We start from the raw sequence: 15,301 nt of genomic DNA on the forward strand, positions 1-15,301 counted from the left end.
ATTTCTCTTCATGTGGCACCTTTTCGAGGTGGATCTGGATCCATTAGTGTGAAGCACTGCAGGTGTTTCGGAGAAAAGCAAAATAAGTTTGTGAGCACAAATGAATAAGCGGTGATTTCGAATGAATAATTCCTGCGCGTGAATTGACAGAACATAATGTTACACTGGAAGCGTTTCCACGAGTCTCTGTACAAAGTCAAAACAAAACCGCAGTAAACCCTCATGGCGACTTTGACAACTCCCACTGTTTATTTTGCTTTCAGTGCAAATGTGCTGTAACAGCAGGACCGAAGTTACAGGTTGTTGTGTCTTCTCAGGTCAGTCGTGGAGGAGCGCGCAGAATCTTGCAGCAGGCTGGCAGCTGAACTGAGTCGCAAGCAACACTGAATTCCTTCATATTGATACCATTAGGTTATCATGTTCAATAAAAACGCCCCTTCAGCGCTACATCGAACATCGTTTCAGTACGGACGAGTTTTCAGTGCGTGTGCAGGTTGTGGAGCTGTTAGCGGAGAGTTGCTTTCCAGTTTCTATTGTTGTGTGTGTAAATGTATGTAGGAGGGGCTCAGAGGGACATTTTAGTGCAACAAAGCAGCTTTGGAAAGTGTAGACCAGGAGGCAGGCAGCAAGAGGCCACCAGTGGAGGGCCACATAGCACAGCAGTGTCACACCCTGTGCTGTTAGAACAAACCAGGACACACACACACACACTGGAGTGTGTGTGTGTGTGTGTGTGTGCATGATATGCCTTCAGGACAGCTTTTTGAACGATAGATCCGTCCACAGCTACAACAGCTCACAGGGGGGAGAAAAAAAAAACATCAGCTGTTACAGATCCAACATGGCTGCCGCCCCCTCCTGGCTTCACCTTTGTCAGATCAGGTCTGTGTGTACGTTTCCCTGCAACAGCCTCTGACTGGCTCCAGCTGCCGCTGGGTTCAGCCAGTCTGAGGAGGTTTGAGCCAGATGCTCTCTGCGGACAGGGCAACCGCTCCAACGTACGTACAAGCACAGACACACGGCCACACCCTCAGGAACGCTGCGACGCCCCCGTTAACAAGGCGTCCGGCCGTTAAAACCGTCAGTGCGGCACCTCCAGATGGAGCGAGCACACCTGGGCTGCCAGGCCTGCTCCTCTTCCTCTTCCCCTCCTTCTTCTTCTACTGGCTCTCAGCGCCTGCTACATTCAACTAGGATCTGGAGTCACTTGCTGCATCCAACCGTGAGTGTCGATGATGAGATGAAGTGCCGGTGGTTGCTGCGGTTGCTATATCAACAGGAAGTGTGAAAACGTAGACTGGATGTCAGGCCTAAGAAGCCGTCCGCGTTGGTCTTTGTTCAGATTTTTTTGTGACCTGACCCTGGCAGAAACAGCCAGTGAGTGATGGCTGCAGGAAGTTTGAGTCACTGTGCATCAGTGGGGGTTTCTAAGTGCCTGCCGGCCGCTGCGAGCTGCGGAGGGAAGCGGCGACTCATCGCTTGACACTGAGTCCTGCTGGAGTGCAGATACTTTAGTCACTTCTTTAGCACCAACCTGCCACTCAGTTCAGTTTTGACCCAGTCCTCATTTCAGTGGCAGCTGCATGTTTTGAAAATGGCTACACACGATATGTTTACAGACTGTGCTGTTGCTGAAGGGAAGAGGGGAGTAAAAGGTCGACCAGGATGAACTCAGCTCGGCCGCTCTCTCGGCCAGTGAAACCATCGGCCTCTCTGGAGTCTCCTCGGTCTGCTTTCTCCCGCTTTTCCTTCGCTCGGACTAAACTCGCACACAGGTTTGCACAGAGTTACAGCAGGGGATTCAAACTAGAGCTGAAACCATTAATTGATCAGTTGATGGGCAGAAAATGAATCTGCAACAATTTAGTTTTCAGATCTGAACCGTCAGTTAGACAAAGCAACAATATCAAGATGTCCACTTGGGCACTGGAAACTTGTGATGTGCATTTTTCACTATTTGACAAACTAAAGGATAAATTAGTTGATCAAAAAAAATCATTTACAGATAATAAATGTTACCTGCAGCCCTAGATTTGCTTCCAGGTCGGAGGAATTGCCTGGACTAACAGATCACTCTTTAGTCCCTTGTTCCCACCTGCATCGGAGAGAGCAAAAAGTGGGACCGCAAACAACGATTACTGTCCTGCTTCATTTGGTCCATAAAATGTAAACAGAGCAGTGAAAAATGGCCGTCAGAGTTTCCCAGAGTCACAACTTCCCCCAGAGCGACGTCACATTTGAGAAGCTGGAACCAGTGCGTTTGTGGCGTTTTGATTGGAAAATTGACAATTCATTGATAACTTTAATTGTTGTGCATTTTTTTGGGGATCAGATAATTGATAAATCAACTCTGAAATCAGCTCTAAAAGCTTCCACATCCCGTTTTAGCTTGTAGACATTGAGTCATTTATAGCTTTGGTTACCTCAGGCAGGGATTTGAATGGATTCAGGTTTGCAGATGATCGGATCTGATCATCGATAAAACGACTCAGATTTTCTGCCTTTTTTCCCCTGTAATATCATTGTAAATGACTCACCCTTGACTTTTGGACTGTTGGTTTGAAGATGCCTCTTTGGCTCTGGAAAATGTTTCACTGTTCTTTCAGATTTTATAGACTGAATGATCGTTAGGGATTTTATATATGGTGACGCATTAAATGGAAAATCAACCGAGCAGCTGTTTATGGATGAAACAATCAGACAGGAATGTCTGTTTTTGAACACAACACTGTACTAATCAAGGCACTTCATCACATTTGTGCACATTTACAGGATAAAACGTAAAACATATCTTTGCAGGCTTAATACAACCAGACAAATTGAAGGATAGAAAGTTCGGCATCAGGGCTACGAGAAAATCTCCGAGGGCGGACGCACACGGCTCGTCTGATGGTACATGCGGTCGTGTCACCCAACCCTCGAAGGCTGAATCTGCAACGTCAGACTTTTCTAATGTGATGTTTGCGTTTGTGTGTGTGTGTTTTTCAGGCAAGAGGAAGCCGGTGCTCAAGCTCTCCAAGGAGGTGTTTGAGCAGCCTACTCCCGCCGCACTGTAAGACTCTTTACTACACAATGTTCACGCGCACACTTTTATCACGCCCCGAGCTTATTTCTCCCGCGCGCGCTTTGCACGTACCTTTTGCAGAGCTGACTGATTTTGAAGCGAACCAGAATGTTGAATCTGTGAAACGAAAAGCCGCCAAACGGCAGTAAACGGGGGAAGGGAGCCGTGTTCCCGCCAGTGTCACAGTGTCCAGGCGCTGACCTTCAGGTGTCTCGTAACAGGTACAGCAGCTTGTCCTGGGTATTGTAACGCGAACACGAACCCGCGTGTAAACGCGCTCATTTCTCTTCATCTCACACCCCTGATATTTGCACATTTCCAACACGATGGGACCTTCTGCGGAGTTATTTGTACATTTTATTTTTTTTGCTCCTCCTCCCTGAGCGTCATCTCCTCGGTCTTGTGGACGTGAAGCTCAGACTGCAGCTGCCTGTAGAGCAGCAGAGCCTCAGATTATTCTGAGCTGCGGAAAAACAAAATATTCACTTTGTTTTAAAGTGAATCATCATCATTAAGGAACCTGCAGCAGCAGAGGCGTTTTGGTTTCAAGCCAACCTCATGTGAAATGTCGGAGTCAGACTGTTGGTGTTGCTTGTTTTACACATTCTTTGTCAATCTGTGCTTCTCTTTTATTCAGACAATTGATTTTTTTCTTTTTAAAATAACATTTAATTTAAATTGTATTTTTAGATTTCTTTTCGAATTCATGTAATTTGTTTTTCTATTGTATTTATTTTTACTTTTTGTTTTATTTGTTTTTAATTTATTGAAGTTTTCTTTCTATCATTTATTTTGTCATTTTAAATATTTTTGAATTGATTATTTTAAATTGATTTAACTTTTAAATTCATCTAATTAGCTTCAATTGACTCTCATCGATGCATTTTCACGGTTTTACTTCTCTTCTCAAGAAGACAAGTAAAACTTAACTGTCGATGAAGACCATGAGATGCGGTCAAAAACTCAGGAAAAGCTAGTACGTGGATCTTTGTGGATCTTCTTTTTTTGTCTTTTAAGTCAAACTACCACTTCCATGATCAAAACTAAACGTTTATGCTGAACTTTGTTTTTGAAAAGTGGTTTTTAAATCTAGTTTTTTGGATTTGCTTTACCCGGTCGTATTTAACTCCATTCGATTCATTTTTCCCCGGAGCAGACTGCACCTAATGCCTCAGACTGGTGGGGAACGGAGACGATTACACGTTCATTGGCAAACGCGTCTTTAAAATCATGTTCGTCCCCAACGTACTTTTCTTACGCTCTCCGGTAACAGTCGTTTCATCCTCTGAGGTCGAATGCGACCAGTTTATGTGGAACAAAATGTCTGTTTGTGTGTTTCAGACCCCCCAGAGATTTGGATTCGAAAGCTTGTGTAACAATTGGAGAGAAGGTAATTTCTTTTCTTTGGCTCATTTTTGAGTTCCTTTCATCTTTGCACCTTTCCTACTCCCATTCAAGGTTTATATATTTTTTCTCCTCACCTTGGGCTCTTACATAACTCTTGGTTGTTTTTTCCTTTTTTCCCTCTCCCCGTGTATTTTTGGTTGAGTAAGGTCCCTCACCCTCCCTCAGTCTACAGAGGTCGGCTTAATAAAGGATCTGTTAGCTGTAAAGAACGCCCCAGTGAACATTACAGCTGAATTGAACACTTGTGATTGTGGGGAGACTGGAATGTCTTTTATTGCCCATTGGGCAGTAAAAATATTTATTTTAAACTCATCAAATAAGTGGAATTTTCCATTGGCAGAGGTGCCTGCTTTTTCTCTGCTCCAGTTGGCCAGAAGTCAAAGTGAATGGATTTTTTTTTTTTCCTTTGCTTGAATCATTTAAAGAAGTAAGAAAAGGCGTTTTGCATCTTGCTGCACTGAGAAGGAGAGAGTGTTTGGTGATTCAGGCTTCAGAGCTTTGTTACCATTCACAGGGAGGCGAGAGACACCGGCACACTGATTACCTGTGTTCACTCTTGTAATTGTTCTTGTGTTTCTGTGTTGAATCTCTGCCGTCAAGTGTCTGCATCCCCCCTCATCTGGTCTCTTGTTGTGTCTGGAGCAGAATTTCGAGGTGAAGGCAGATGACCTGGAGCAGATCTGCGAGCTCGGCCGGGGAGCGTACGGCGTGGTGGACAAGATGAGGCACGTGCCCAGTGGCCTGATCATGGCTGTCAAGGTGGGGGAAGGAAAGAGCTGCGGACAGTTGATTTCCACGCTTTCAGAACCGCTCGTGTTCGGGGTCACGTTTAGGGTCTTTGACGGGCTTGCTGGTTTGGTTCAGTTTGTTCAGGCTGGTGTGAAGACAAAGCAAAGTAACTACATCTACTCTGTGGGAGAGCGGTTGGGTGATTTTTAGCATGAATTCAAAAGCTAAACTACAATTAAGTTCATCTGCTTGTCATGTAAAGAAAGCAACTCTGGCAACAACAACAACACATCTGGCTTATCCAGATGTTGCTCTGCTGACTTCACCAGGCTGCACCACCACTCCTGTGTCAGCTGAGCCTTCCTGCAGCTCCTCTGCAGTCATGTGGGGGTTTGGCTTTTGCCTATCTGCCCAGCAGACGTGCAGTTTTATCTGAAAGTTTTCTTGATCTTCCACATCTTGTCTTGGCTTCCACAGTTCCCATTAACTGCAATTTCTTAATGACATTGGAAAGTTCAAGCTGGAAGCACTTTGATATCTTTTATCTTTTTATAGCCCCCCCCCACCCTCTCCCCCGGCTCCTCCGCCCTCCCCCGATCTTTAGTCAGCTGCTTAGAGGAGCCCATGGTCGTTGAGTGTTACCACAAGGTTTGGACAGAATTTGTCATCAGCTGATAATTGCCAATGCCAATTCTTGACCTGCCTCACAAGTCCTAACGAGTCAATTAAGGCTTGATGAGTTAATGAAATCCTGAGTGTTTTACAAGTAGAAGGGTGCCAGTAGGGTTTACTTGCCAGTCTATACGGTTTCATGTTTAAACCTCTTGCTTTGTCTGTAACAAGTCAGTATGAACATGAACCAGACCACAACTAAAAGGCAGCAAAGTTTCATGTTTTTTCCTTGATCCCGACCAAATCAACCAAACTGCAGATGTGTACGCACACTCGAACCTTTACAACAACTTATTTGGATCCGGGAGTGTTTAATGTTTAAGGAGAACATTGTCCAAGTAAGAAAAGAGAGACGTGTGTTTGAGAAGTCATTTAAAAGACGTTACTGGTTCCCCAATCTCAGATCTTCAGGTCTTGGTTAAATGTTGGCGTTCGGTGGGACTTTTTCAGTATTCAACCAAAATCTCTCTTGACGTGTTCCAAGCGGCTGTGAACAGAGGAGGAGAAAAAAAACCACACACACACTGAAGTTTGACTGAAGATTGTGCACGAATTCACTCCAGGTGGTTATGAACCTTTTGTATTTCCTGTCCTCCTCCCTCAGCGGATTCGGGCCACAGTGAACACTCAGGAGCAGAAGAGGCTGCTCATGGACCTGGACATCTCCATGAGGACAGTGGACTGTTTCTACACGGTCACCTTCTATGGAGCGCTGTTCAGAGAGGTAGCATAATGAGAAATTAATTGGAAACGATTTTGACCATGGTTTAGGTTGTTTTTTTTGTTGGCGAAAGCGCCCAAAATGCGCTGACTCCAGGCTCTTAAAGCTGAAAAGTTGCGGCTTCTCTTGGTCTTACAGTAAACGGAATATTTTGGGGACATTTGACGATGTCACCTTGTGCCCCAGAAAATCATGACGGGCATTTTCCATCGGTTTCTTGATTTTTGTAATCTGCAGATGAATCCATAATGAAAATAACCGTGAGCTGCAGTGTAATGACCTGCATACGTACTTCATTCTTTTTGAGTGCTCGTGAATGAGGGTATGTCTTAGAGACATGGGAAAAAAGGCGAGCGTGGTTGATAAGAGATGAATTGACAGTAGGTTACAGTGAAGCGAAGTTTCACATCTGTTTCAACATTTTAACGAGTTTGGATAAAGGTCTTGGACTCTGTGCTCATTTCTGACAAAGTCTTTAGCAGTAGTGCTATAATTGTGGTTATTTGATCATAAATACTGCCCTCTTTTATTAACCAAAACCAGATTTCAGATGCTGGCTCAGACATGACCCTGGATCATGTCAACACAATTTAAAAAAAAAAAAAAAAAAAAAAAAGAGAGAGAGACTGAATGTCCCTTGATTTTTCAGGGATACTCGGAGCTAGGTTGTGAAAATCTGGCTAGAATAGCACAAAAGAATAAGAAAACATTTTTTGCCTCTATTAGATGAAAGTTGACGTCATGTCAGTTCATTGTGTATGAAAATCAGCCTTCGAAATGATTTTTGTGCAGTTTCTTTCTTTCGTCAGATTTGCCAATAGCTGATTAACCCGTCGTTAGCCGATTGCTGCCAATAACATACATAAGGTCTCTAATTCCGCATCCATTGTTGGTGCGCAGCAAACCTAGACCCAGCGCTGCCTGCTAATGACACACAGGCCGGTGATGAAAAACACCTCTGAAGATTTTTCGGATGCAGAAAACTTCCTGCAGCAGCGACTGGATGTTCAGGATTTCCTCGCCGCAGCTAAAACAAATCTGTCGCTTCCTGTCTGTTTGGAATCCGGCCGGGTGCTTTGTTTTTGTTGCCATTTTTCCTGATCTCTTTCCAAATTTCGACTGTTGCCAGGGCGACGTCTGGATCTGCATGGAGCTGATGGACACCTCCCTCGACAAGTTCTACAAGCAGGTGATCGAGAAGGGTTTGACCATCCCCGAGGACATCCTGGGAAAGATCGCCGTCTCAGTGGGTTCACTCCAAACGCTTCTAACAGCATAATGTGAACGATTAAAAATTAATTCCAGGCGACGTACTTCCTGTGACTGCTCAGCTCATGTTAGCTTAATGACGGATATTCCTTATGTAACTCTAATTTGCTTATTAATGGGCTTTGTTATTACAGATAGTAAAAGCTTTGGAGCATCTGCACAGCAATCTGCAAGTCATTCACAGAGGTAAGAGCCTGAGTGGAAGCCCATTAAACCTCTCAGAGACAGCGTCAATAACTACTTGATGCATCATCACTCGGCGGCACCGAGCTGCTTTCTTCTTTTCTTCTTTTTTTTTCTTTCTTTCTTCCTTTCTTTTACATCATGCTCATACCAGTGTTTGCATGTTCGGCCCGTGAACTAAAAGTCACCCTTTGCTGCTGTGTTACAGAAATTTCAGCCATTGGTTCCTGTTTGTTTGCGTGTGATATGAAAGTCTGTTAGCAGACTCTTTGCTAATTTGCTTACGTCGTGTGATCTATCGCAGTGAACATCAAGTCCGCATGTGCTCTTATCAAAGTTGCATCGCAATTTGGAGGTAAAGCAGTGCCGACTTCCCAGACGAATCTTCACTCAAAGCTGCACTAGTCGCTGTGTCGATATTATTATTAATCCTTGCTGTGTCAAACCTCTGCAGCCCGGCGGGGACCTACTGTGTGGCTCCATGCAGCCATTTAGAAAGATGATGAGCGCCTGAAATAAAGTCACGCCGTCGTGATTAAAAAAACAGAATGTGCACAGTGGGTGTACTGAAAGTAAAACCGCAGTTTGCCACGCCGTCTGTCTCTCTCTCGTCGTAGATGTGAAGCCCTCCAACGTGCTGATCAACACCCAGGGCCAGGTGAAGATGTGCGACTTTGGCATCAGCGGCTACCTGGTCGACTCCGTGGCTAAAACCATGGACGCTGGCTGCAAACCTTACATGGCGGTAAGCAGGAAGGGACCAAATGAAAAGATTTAAAGTGCTCGTATGATTCAGCGTGCCGTGATTTAACTGTTTTCAAAATGACAAACCTGGCGCTTCATTTTAAAGTCCAACTGAAATCAAATCAGCCGTCCCTTTATTGCATTTACTGCTTAATTCATTGTTAGTGATTTTTATTACTTAAAGGAAGAAGTATGGTCTTTGGAGATGTATCAGAAATGCTCATCATCTAAACTGATTGATGTTGACATTTGCTAACTAGCTAACTAACTATCTAGCCTGCAAGCTGACATTAGCAGTGATGGTTTTCTCCGGGTGGATGTTCAGGAAGCTAAGGTGCAACACAATACATGTGCGAGAGCCATTAGCTAGAAAGCTAATGTGGGGTCTCAGGTTATCTGGCGGCTGGTCACCGTCATCGTCAGCGACATTACTACTCCAAACAAATACAGTTTAACATGAAATGATTTGGTTGGATAAACAACGGGTGCCAGTCCGCTGCGTCATTACGGACCAAAATATCTCAACAAAAATTGGATGGGTTGGCCTGAGATTTGGTTCCGTCATTAATGCCCCCCCCCACGATGAATTGTAATTGTAATTACTCTGACTTTTCAAATGGAACAATAATCAGGTCAAAATTTTAAATTGATCAATACTTTGTTTTTGACCCCAATACCTGCAAGATTAATGCCATTCCCAGCAGCCACAGCTGTGATTTGTGTTGTGGTGATTAGCAAATATTGTACGCACGCTAACAAACTAAACTAACATGCAAAACATAATATTTGCTAAACATCAACATTGTCATTGTGAGTATGTTAGCATTAAAGGTTCCCTTTGTAGTTTTCTTGCAAACAAAGAAAATTACATCTGTTAACAAATGCGTTGAATGCATACTTCCTCATAAAAAACCTTTGCATAGCCCATTTTTTAATATTTTAAATCAGCCATTGTTTACATCCATGTTTGCTAGCTTGTAGTCTTTCTCTTCTTTGCCTTGCGTTCACATGTGCGTCTTGGTTTTGCAAACGGTGCAAACAAAACGGGGACCCATTTGTAAAACCATTGCTCCATAGTGCTACTAAGGGTCACAAACTCCACGTTGTACATTTAAGGCAGTTATAATTGATCATTTTCAAAACAACATGTCAAATGACGATGTGACACCAATGTGACAATGACAATGTGAAAGGGTTCGCTCATAGTGACGACCCTACAGAGATTTATCACCCAAATATCCAGCTTCGCTTGACTTTACGACACTTTACGATGAGTTTCAGGTCATTGTTGGGCTGTCCAACCCCCAACTGTACTGTGTTAGTTCACTCTCACTGCTCTCATAGCGTTGTTTTCAACCGCAACTGTTTTCAGTGAAAAAGCTCTGATAGAGCCAGCTGGTGAACATAGTGGAGCATTCAGCAGCTAAAGAGCCAGATGTTTCCCTCAGGAGCTGGTGGAGACCAAAACCAGAGCTAAAAGAAGAGGGAATACTGGACTTAGATCCATCAGGTTGGACACAAACATGACTCCAGATGAATCATCATGCTGCTCCTGTAACTGCTAATAAGTAATCACCCAATCGCTAACAAGTTCCCCATATCGGCTTAAGAGGTGATCAGTGTTGTGTTCACAACTTGTTACCAGTGGCCTATTGGCCAGAAAATCAGTCATTGCGGGTTTAGGTACAGCCTCACAGAGCTGCTGGCAAGGCTGTAGACTCTTAAAACAGAGCACAAGACGTAATTTACAGATGAAGAGAAGAGACGATCTATTTACTGAAGCAGAAAAAAACGTGCGGTTTGTTTTCAGTTGGAATTTAAGAGATGCCTGACTTTTCCAATGATTCATTTTATTTGAATTATATGATCTTTGCTCTGGACAATAAGTGACAGTAGTTTAACCTTGGAGTGCAGAAAATGAGAGGATGAGAGAAAAATCTCTGCTTATTGTGAGTCCAGGATCCAATTTTTTGTATCACAGCTGCGGTTTGATTTGATCGTGAATACAAACTGTGAAAAGTCTTTTTATAACTTTGGCCTCAGCTTGTACATAGATGGGTGAACAGGTTCACCTCTCTGTTTCTCATTAGTATCCACACCCATTTAATGAGCCCGGTTACATTTTAACCCTGTCTGGGCTGCTGACGAGCCGAGTGGGTTTTGGAGCCAGGTTAGCGCTCAGGGAATATCGCGGTCTGTGTGCGTACTAGACGTTTAGGGTGGCGGGAGTGTGTGCATTTCGTGCTTGACAGCTGCTGCCATCAGTGACGTCGTTCAACTTTCTGTCCTGCAGCCGGAGAGGATCAACCCCGAGACGAACCAGAAAGGCTACAACGTCAAATCTGACATCTGGAGTTTAGGAATCACGATGGTAAAGCAGCTTTTAATTCTTTTTTATTTTTTTATTTCGGTGTGAATTTCTATAGGAAAACTTTTCATCCCACCCCCCCCCCCTCACGCACACATTTAATTCCATTAATTTGCTCATCCCAGTTTTTCTTTATGAAGTGTCTTCATAATTGCAAAAAATAAAAGCATCTGAAGGGGTAAAAATGATTGATAATTAAAAAAAAAAAAAGACTAGCGTTCTCTGAGGCATAGCTCTCGGCAAAATAGCGTCTAGACGTTTTATTATGAGTTGTTAAATATTCATAGCTTTCTATCATCAAGGATTCAGCAATCTATGGCAATTTCCCCTGATTTGAACATGGCTCATCTTTCCCTCTGCTCATTAGATCGGCTACTGCAGATGAGCAGTACGGAGTGAATGTACCAGCACACGCCTGGTAATAGGAGAGCTAAATGTTTGGTGGGTAGAGGAGAGGAGTTTTAAGTGCCAGAGAGGACAGTTCAGCTTTTTCAGTTTCATTAAGAAATCTGATCGGTGGAAGGAAGTTTTAACTCCAGGATGAAACACAATTGGACCAGACAGAGTGAGCAATCAGTGTGTTGCCTGAAACACACTTTGGGTGACTTGAGGCTGATTTTTAGAGCGCCTGTTACTCCTCGAGAACCGTACTTATGAGCCGCAGGGACGAGGAATTCCCTTCACGACTTTACTATTAGCAGCTTGATAAATGGCGGCCCAGGTCTCTCGTGTTCCCTGAAAACATGACTGGATAGGATGTAGTCGGTGACAGTGACCTCTCTTTCTCTGTCCGCGTGGCTCAGATCGAGCTCGCCATCCTGCGCTTCCCCTACGACTCGTGGGGCACGCCCTTCCAGCAGCTGAAGCAGGTGGTGGAAGAACCTTCGCCCCAGCTTCCTGCCGACCAGTTCTCCCCGGAGTTTGTGGACTTCACGTCTCAGTGGTATGTCTTCTTCCGTTGTTTTGGTCCCGTTTTTCTCCAGTCAGAACCACATCTCCCCCGCTCCGCGGCAGAGTCACTGTGCCCTTCAGCAAAGCCGCAGTAAATCAGACAGAAATGCGTATCGATCCCGGCTCGTCCGGCCTCAATTAATTTCCCCTTCATGAGATGGAGCTCATTTTGATATTCTGCTCTGACGGGATGCCCAGGGACGTGCCGGGGCTCTCGAACTCTCCGCGGAATACATCTGAGTATGTAGACTCACCAACCTGTTGTGGAGGGCGGCAACTAATCAGAAGGAGCTTTATGAACTAATTTCTTTGAGTCTTTATTCTAAAAAAGTATTTAACAGAGCCCAAGGTCAAATTTCTTGATTTGTCTGGCAGCAACAGTTCAAAACTCAAAGGTACTCAGTTTGACAAACAATCCTAACTTTTTAACCTTTTCCCAGCTTTTAGCCACATCTTCTGGTCTTCCTCAGCCCATGGAGTCTGCTCAGATCCAGAGATGTTCAGTTCTCAGTGACATGAAACAGAGGAAAGCAGCAGATCCTCACCCTTGAGAAGCTAACACCGACAAATACTTGTTGTTTGTTTTGGTGTGATTCAACAACTAATCAGTCATCCAAACTGTTGTGGATCCGTTCATCTCGATGCACACGTTATGTTTACTCCTCCCAAGTGAGTCGGGGAGCATCCGTGGAAGTAGACTCTCACGGGGTTTTTTCCTCTGTGACGCAGCCGCTGAAATTACACTGAAATTCCGTCTCATGAAAGCAACAGGAAGAGAGCGGCTCCGGAGGTTTCATCACGTACAGTCATACAGAAGACACAACACGCTGTCCCAGCAGTTATCTGATCCCCGATCGGTCCGTGTGAGCGAGAGCCTGTGAGGATGGCAAAGCCTTTGTCACACCTGTTCTCCATCAAAGCCAGTCGTCTGTTTGCTGCTGCGGACAGCTGTCAGCTTCCTCGCTCACGTGACACTGTTGTGACCAAACTGCAGATGTGCAGAGGTTGTTCTTCCTCTGGTGGTTTTGACCGTCACCGTCGCCACCGACCTCTGGACTGGCCTAGAGCCAACCCCGATGTGCCTGTAGCTGGGGAACATGGACGAGGTTGCGGTCGGATTTGTGATGAGGGACACTTACAGTAGACGCGACTGTGTGAAGGAGGCGGATTTTACCAGATATGAGACGCTTGAAATGACAGGTGTAAATGGGGCCTGATGAATCCTGCACGTCGGGTTGCGTTTCCTGCCGCTGGGTTTCGTTTGTACTTTGTTAGTTGCTTACGTAGCCAAGCAGGTTTTCATGTAGTGGTAAGACACCGGTGGCTAAAGGCATCGTTGAGAGCTACACCTGAGCTCCTTACTCCACAGACTCTATAGGAGATGGATGGGTGCGGCTGGATTAGGGACAGTCTCGATGATGAAAGAGTCAAAGTAAAAACCTGCGGGACAAATCTGGGCTGCTGACATGCCCTCGAACGAGGCTCCTCACTCCGCTCTGCTCCGGTGCACAGCTGGTACTAAACGTGTGATAACGTGTGCCGCCCTACGATCAAACAGTCTCTCAGGTGAACGCATTTAGAAACCTAAATGATCAGTTCGATCACATGCAGACGTGTGTTGAATGAATATTCCCAAACTGCTACTTGCTGGTGCTGTGAGAAGGTGCGGCTGCAGTTTGAACACTATTCTTTTCCCCTAATGCATAAAAACAAAATAGTGGTTTAATCCTTGAAAGAAGGATCCGTCGGGTCTGTTGAGAGCGACTGATGAGCGGGACAGCGCTTGACTCGGTTGTTTTGTCTACTGGTCTCCCTGATGCCTGTGTGACTCATTATGATATCTCAGCTACCGCGAGTCGTCTCACGCTGGGTTGTTTCCTGCAATTTTATTCCTGGGAAACGAAAAAGACATTCTCAGATCAAAGTCCTCAGTGTGTCGAGTTTACGGTCGGGCTTTCGCAGAATGACAGTGAGCTGTCAGACTGAAGTCTGGTTCGTGCCGCGGTGTCAGGGACGAGTTGCCTTTGTTGTGAATTGATCTTGATGTGGTTTTTTGCCTCCGCAGCTTAAAGAAAGTTTCCAAAGAGCGGCCGACTTACACAGAACTCATGGTGGGTGTTGTTTTCTTTTCTTTTTTTCCATTTAGTCTTGTTCTTATCCCCTGATGCTGTTGTTTTATTGTCACGATTCTACTCTGTCAACAGATAAGATTCATGCATTACCTGTATGCATCTTGTAATGCGGTTAATCAGACACTGGAGGGGGCACTAAGACTGTTATCTGTGCATGGCTGAATGTCTTATTCCCCCACATTAGTGTAGACAAACCAAGATGCTTCAGTGCTCACATCACTTGTCATCTAATGAAATCTAATCACACTCGTTCTTCTCCTCAGCAACATCCCTTCTTCACCTCCCATGAGGCCAAAGAAACCGACGTGGCTAGCTTTGTGAAGGTCATCCTGGGGGACTGAGCTGCCACACTTGCACAGGAGTGGAGGGAGGATCTGTTAAAATGGGGGGGAGGAAAAAAAAAAAAAAAAAAAATTTACAACAAGTACCAGTCACAGACCCTGTTACCTGCAGGACTCCCCTGGCCCCACCTCGCCATAATCTCCCGCCTCCCTCCACGGAGAGACGGACGGAACCGAGAGGAGAAGCTGACGGAGCAGAGCGAGGAGTTGGTCCCTGCCTCCACCTGGCCCCCATGTCCTCTGTACACTACCTGACATGGGAAGGGTGGGGCTGGTGGGTGTCTCACACGTAGTCTGGAATCATTTAAGATGTCTGTATGCAGAAAGTCCCTCTTGGGTTAGATTTGTCCCACCTCTGTGCACTGCCTATTACTCAAATGTTGTTATTAGTCAGCGAGTTGACTGTGTGGCTTGTCGTGGCGGTCAAACAAACAGAAGTTGTTGTTTTTTTTTTTTTCTTTTTGCTGAAAAACAGAAGTGAAAAGAGGTGCAGATTATATAAAAAAGATGAATGATATAATGCTATCTGTGTATAATCTAAATGTTTGTATACTCAAAGCAAGTGTTGCATCGGTTTATTAATTGACTGCATGTACAGAATATATCTCTGAGTAAACGGGCTCAGATTGGCCAGTGAGGGACAGTTGTAGAGTCCGATGGTTGAAGACCTGCAGATGTGCGGCCTCACCTCAGGGCCCTCCTAGTGGTCACAAATAGGTA

General features: G+C 44.9%; 1 protein-coding gene across 2 annotated transcripts in view; it reads left to right on the plus strand.

Moving 5' to 3' along the window:
- The window catches only part of map2k6 (mitogen-activated protein kinase kinase 6), a 24,536-nt gene extending 9,902 nt beyond the window's left edge, over positions 1-14,634 (plus strand). For both annotated transcript variants that reach the window (XM_040134792.1, XM_040134793.1), the window contains exons 2-12: positions 2,989-3,052; positions 4,406-4,454; positions 5,117-5,230; positions 6,477-6,596; positions 7,723-7,839; positions 7,997-8,048; positions 8,663-8,790; positions 11,083-11,160; positions 11,961-12,100; positions 14,174-14,219; positions 14,504-14,634. In XM_040134792.1, coding sequence (XP_039990726.1) covers positions 2,989-3,052; positions 4,406-4,454; positions 5,117-5,230; positions 6,477-6,596; positions 7,723-7,839; positions 7,997-8,048; positions 8,663-8,790; positions 11,083-11,160; positions 11,961-12,100; positions 14,174-14,219; positions 14,504-14,581 — 986 coding nt within the window. In that variant the 3' untranslated portion in view covers positions 14,582-14,634. The remainder of the gene's footprint in view (positions 1-2,988; positions 3,053-4,405; positions 4,455-5,116; positions 5,231-6,476; positions 6,597-7,722; positions 7,840-7,996; positions 8,049-8,662; positions 8,791-11,082; positions 11,161-11,960; positions 12,101-14,173; positions 14,220-14,503) is intronic.
- The last annotated feature ends 667 nt before the right edge of the window (positions 14,635-15,301 follow it).

Source organism: Xiphias gladius, chromosome 9, assembly GCF_016859285.1.
Source record: "Xiphias gladius isolate SHS-SW01 ecotype Sanya breed wild chromosome 9, ASM1685928v1, whole genome shotgun sequence".
Classification (NCBI taxonomy): Eukaryota; Metazoa; Chordata; class Actinopteri; order Istiophoriformes; family Xiphiidae; genus Xiphias; species Xiphias gladius.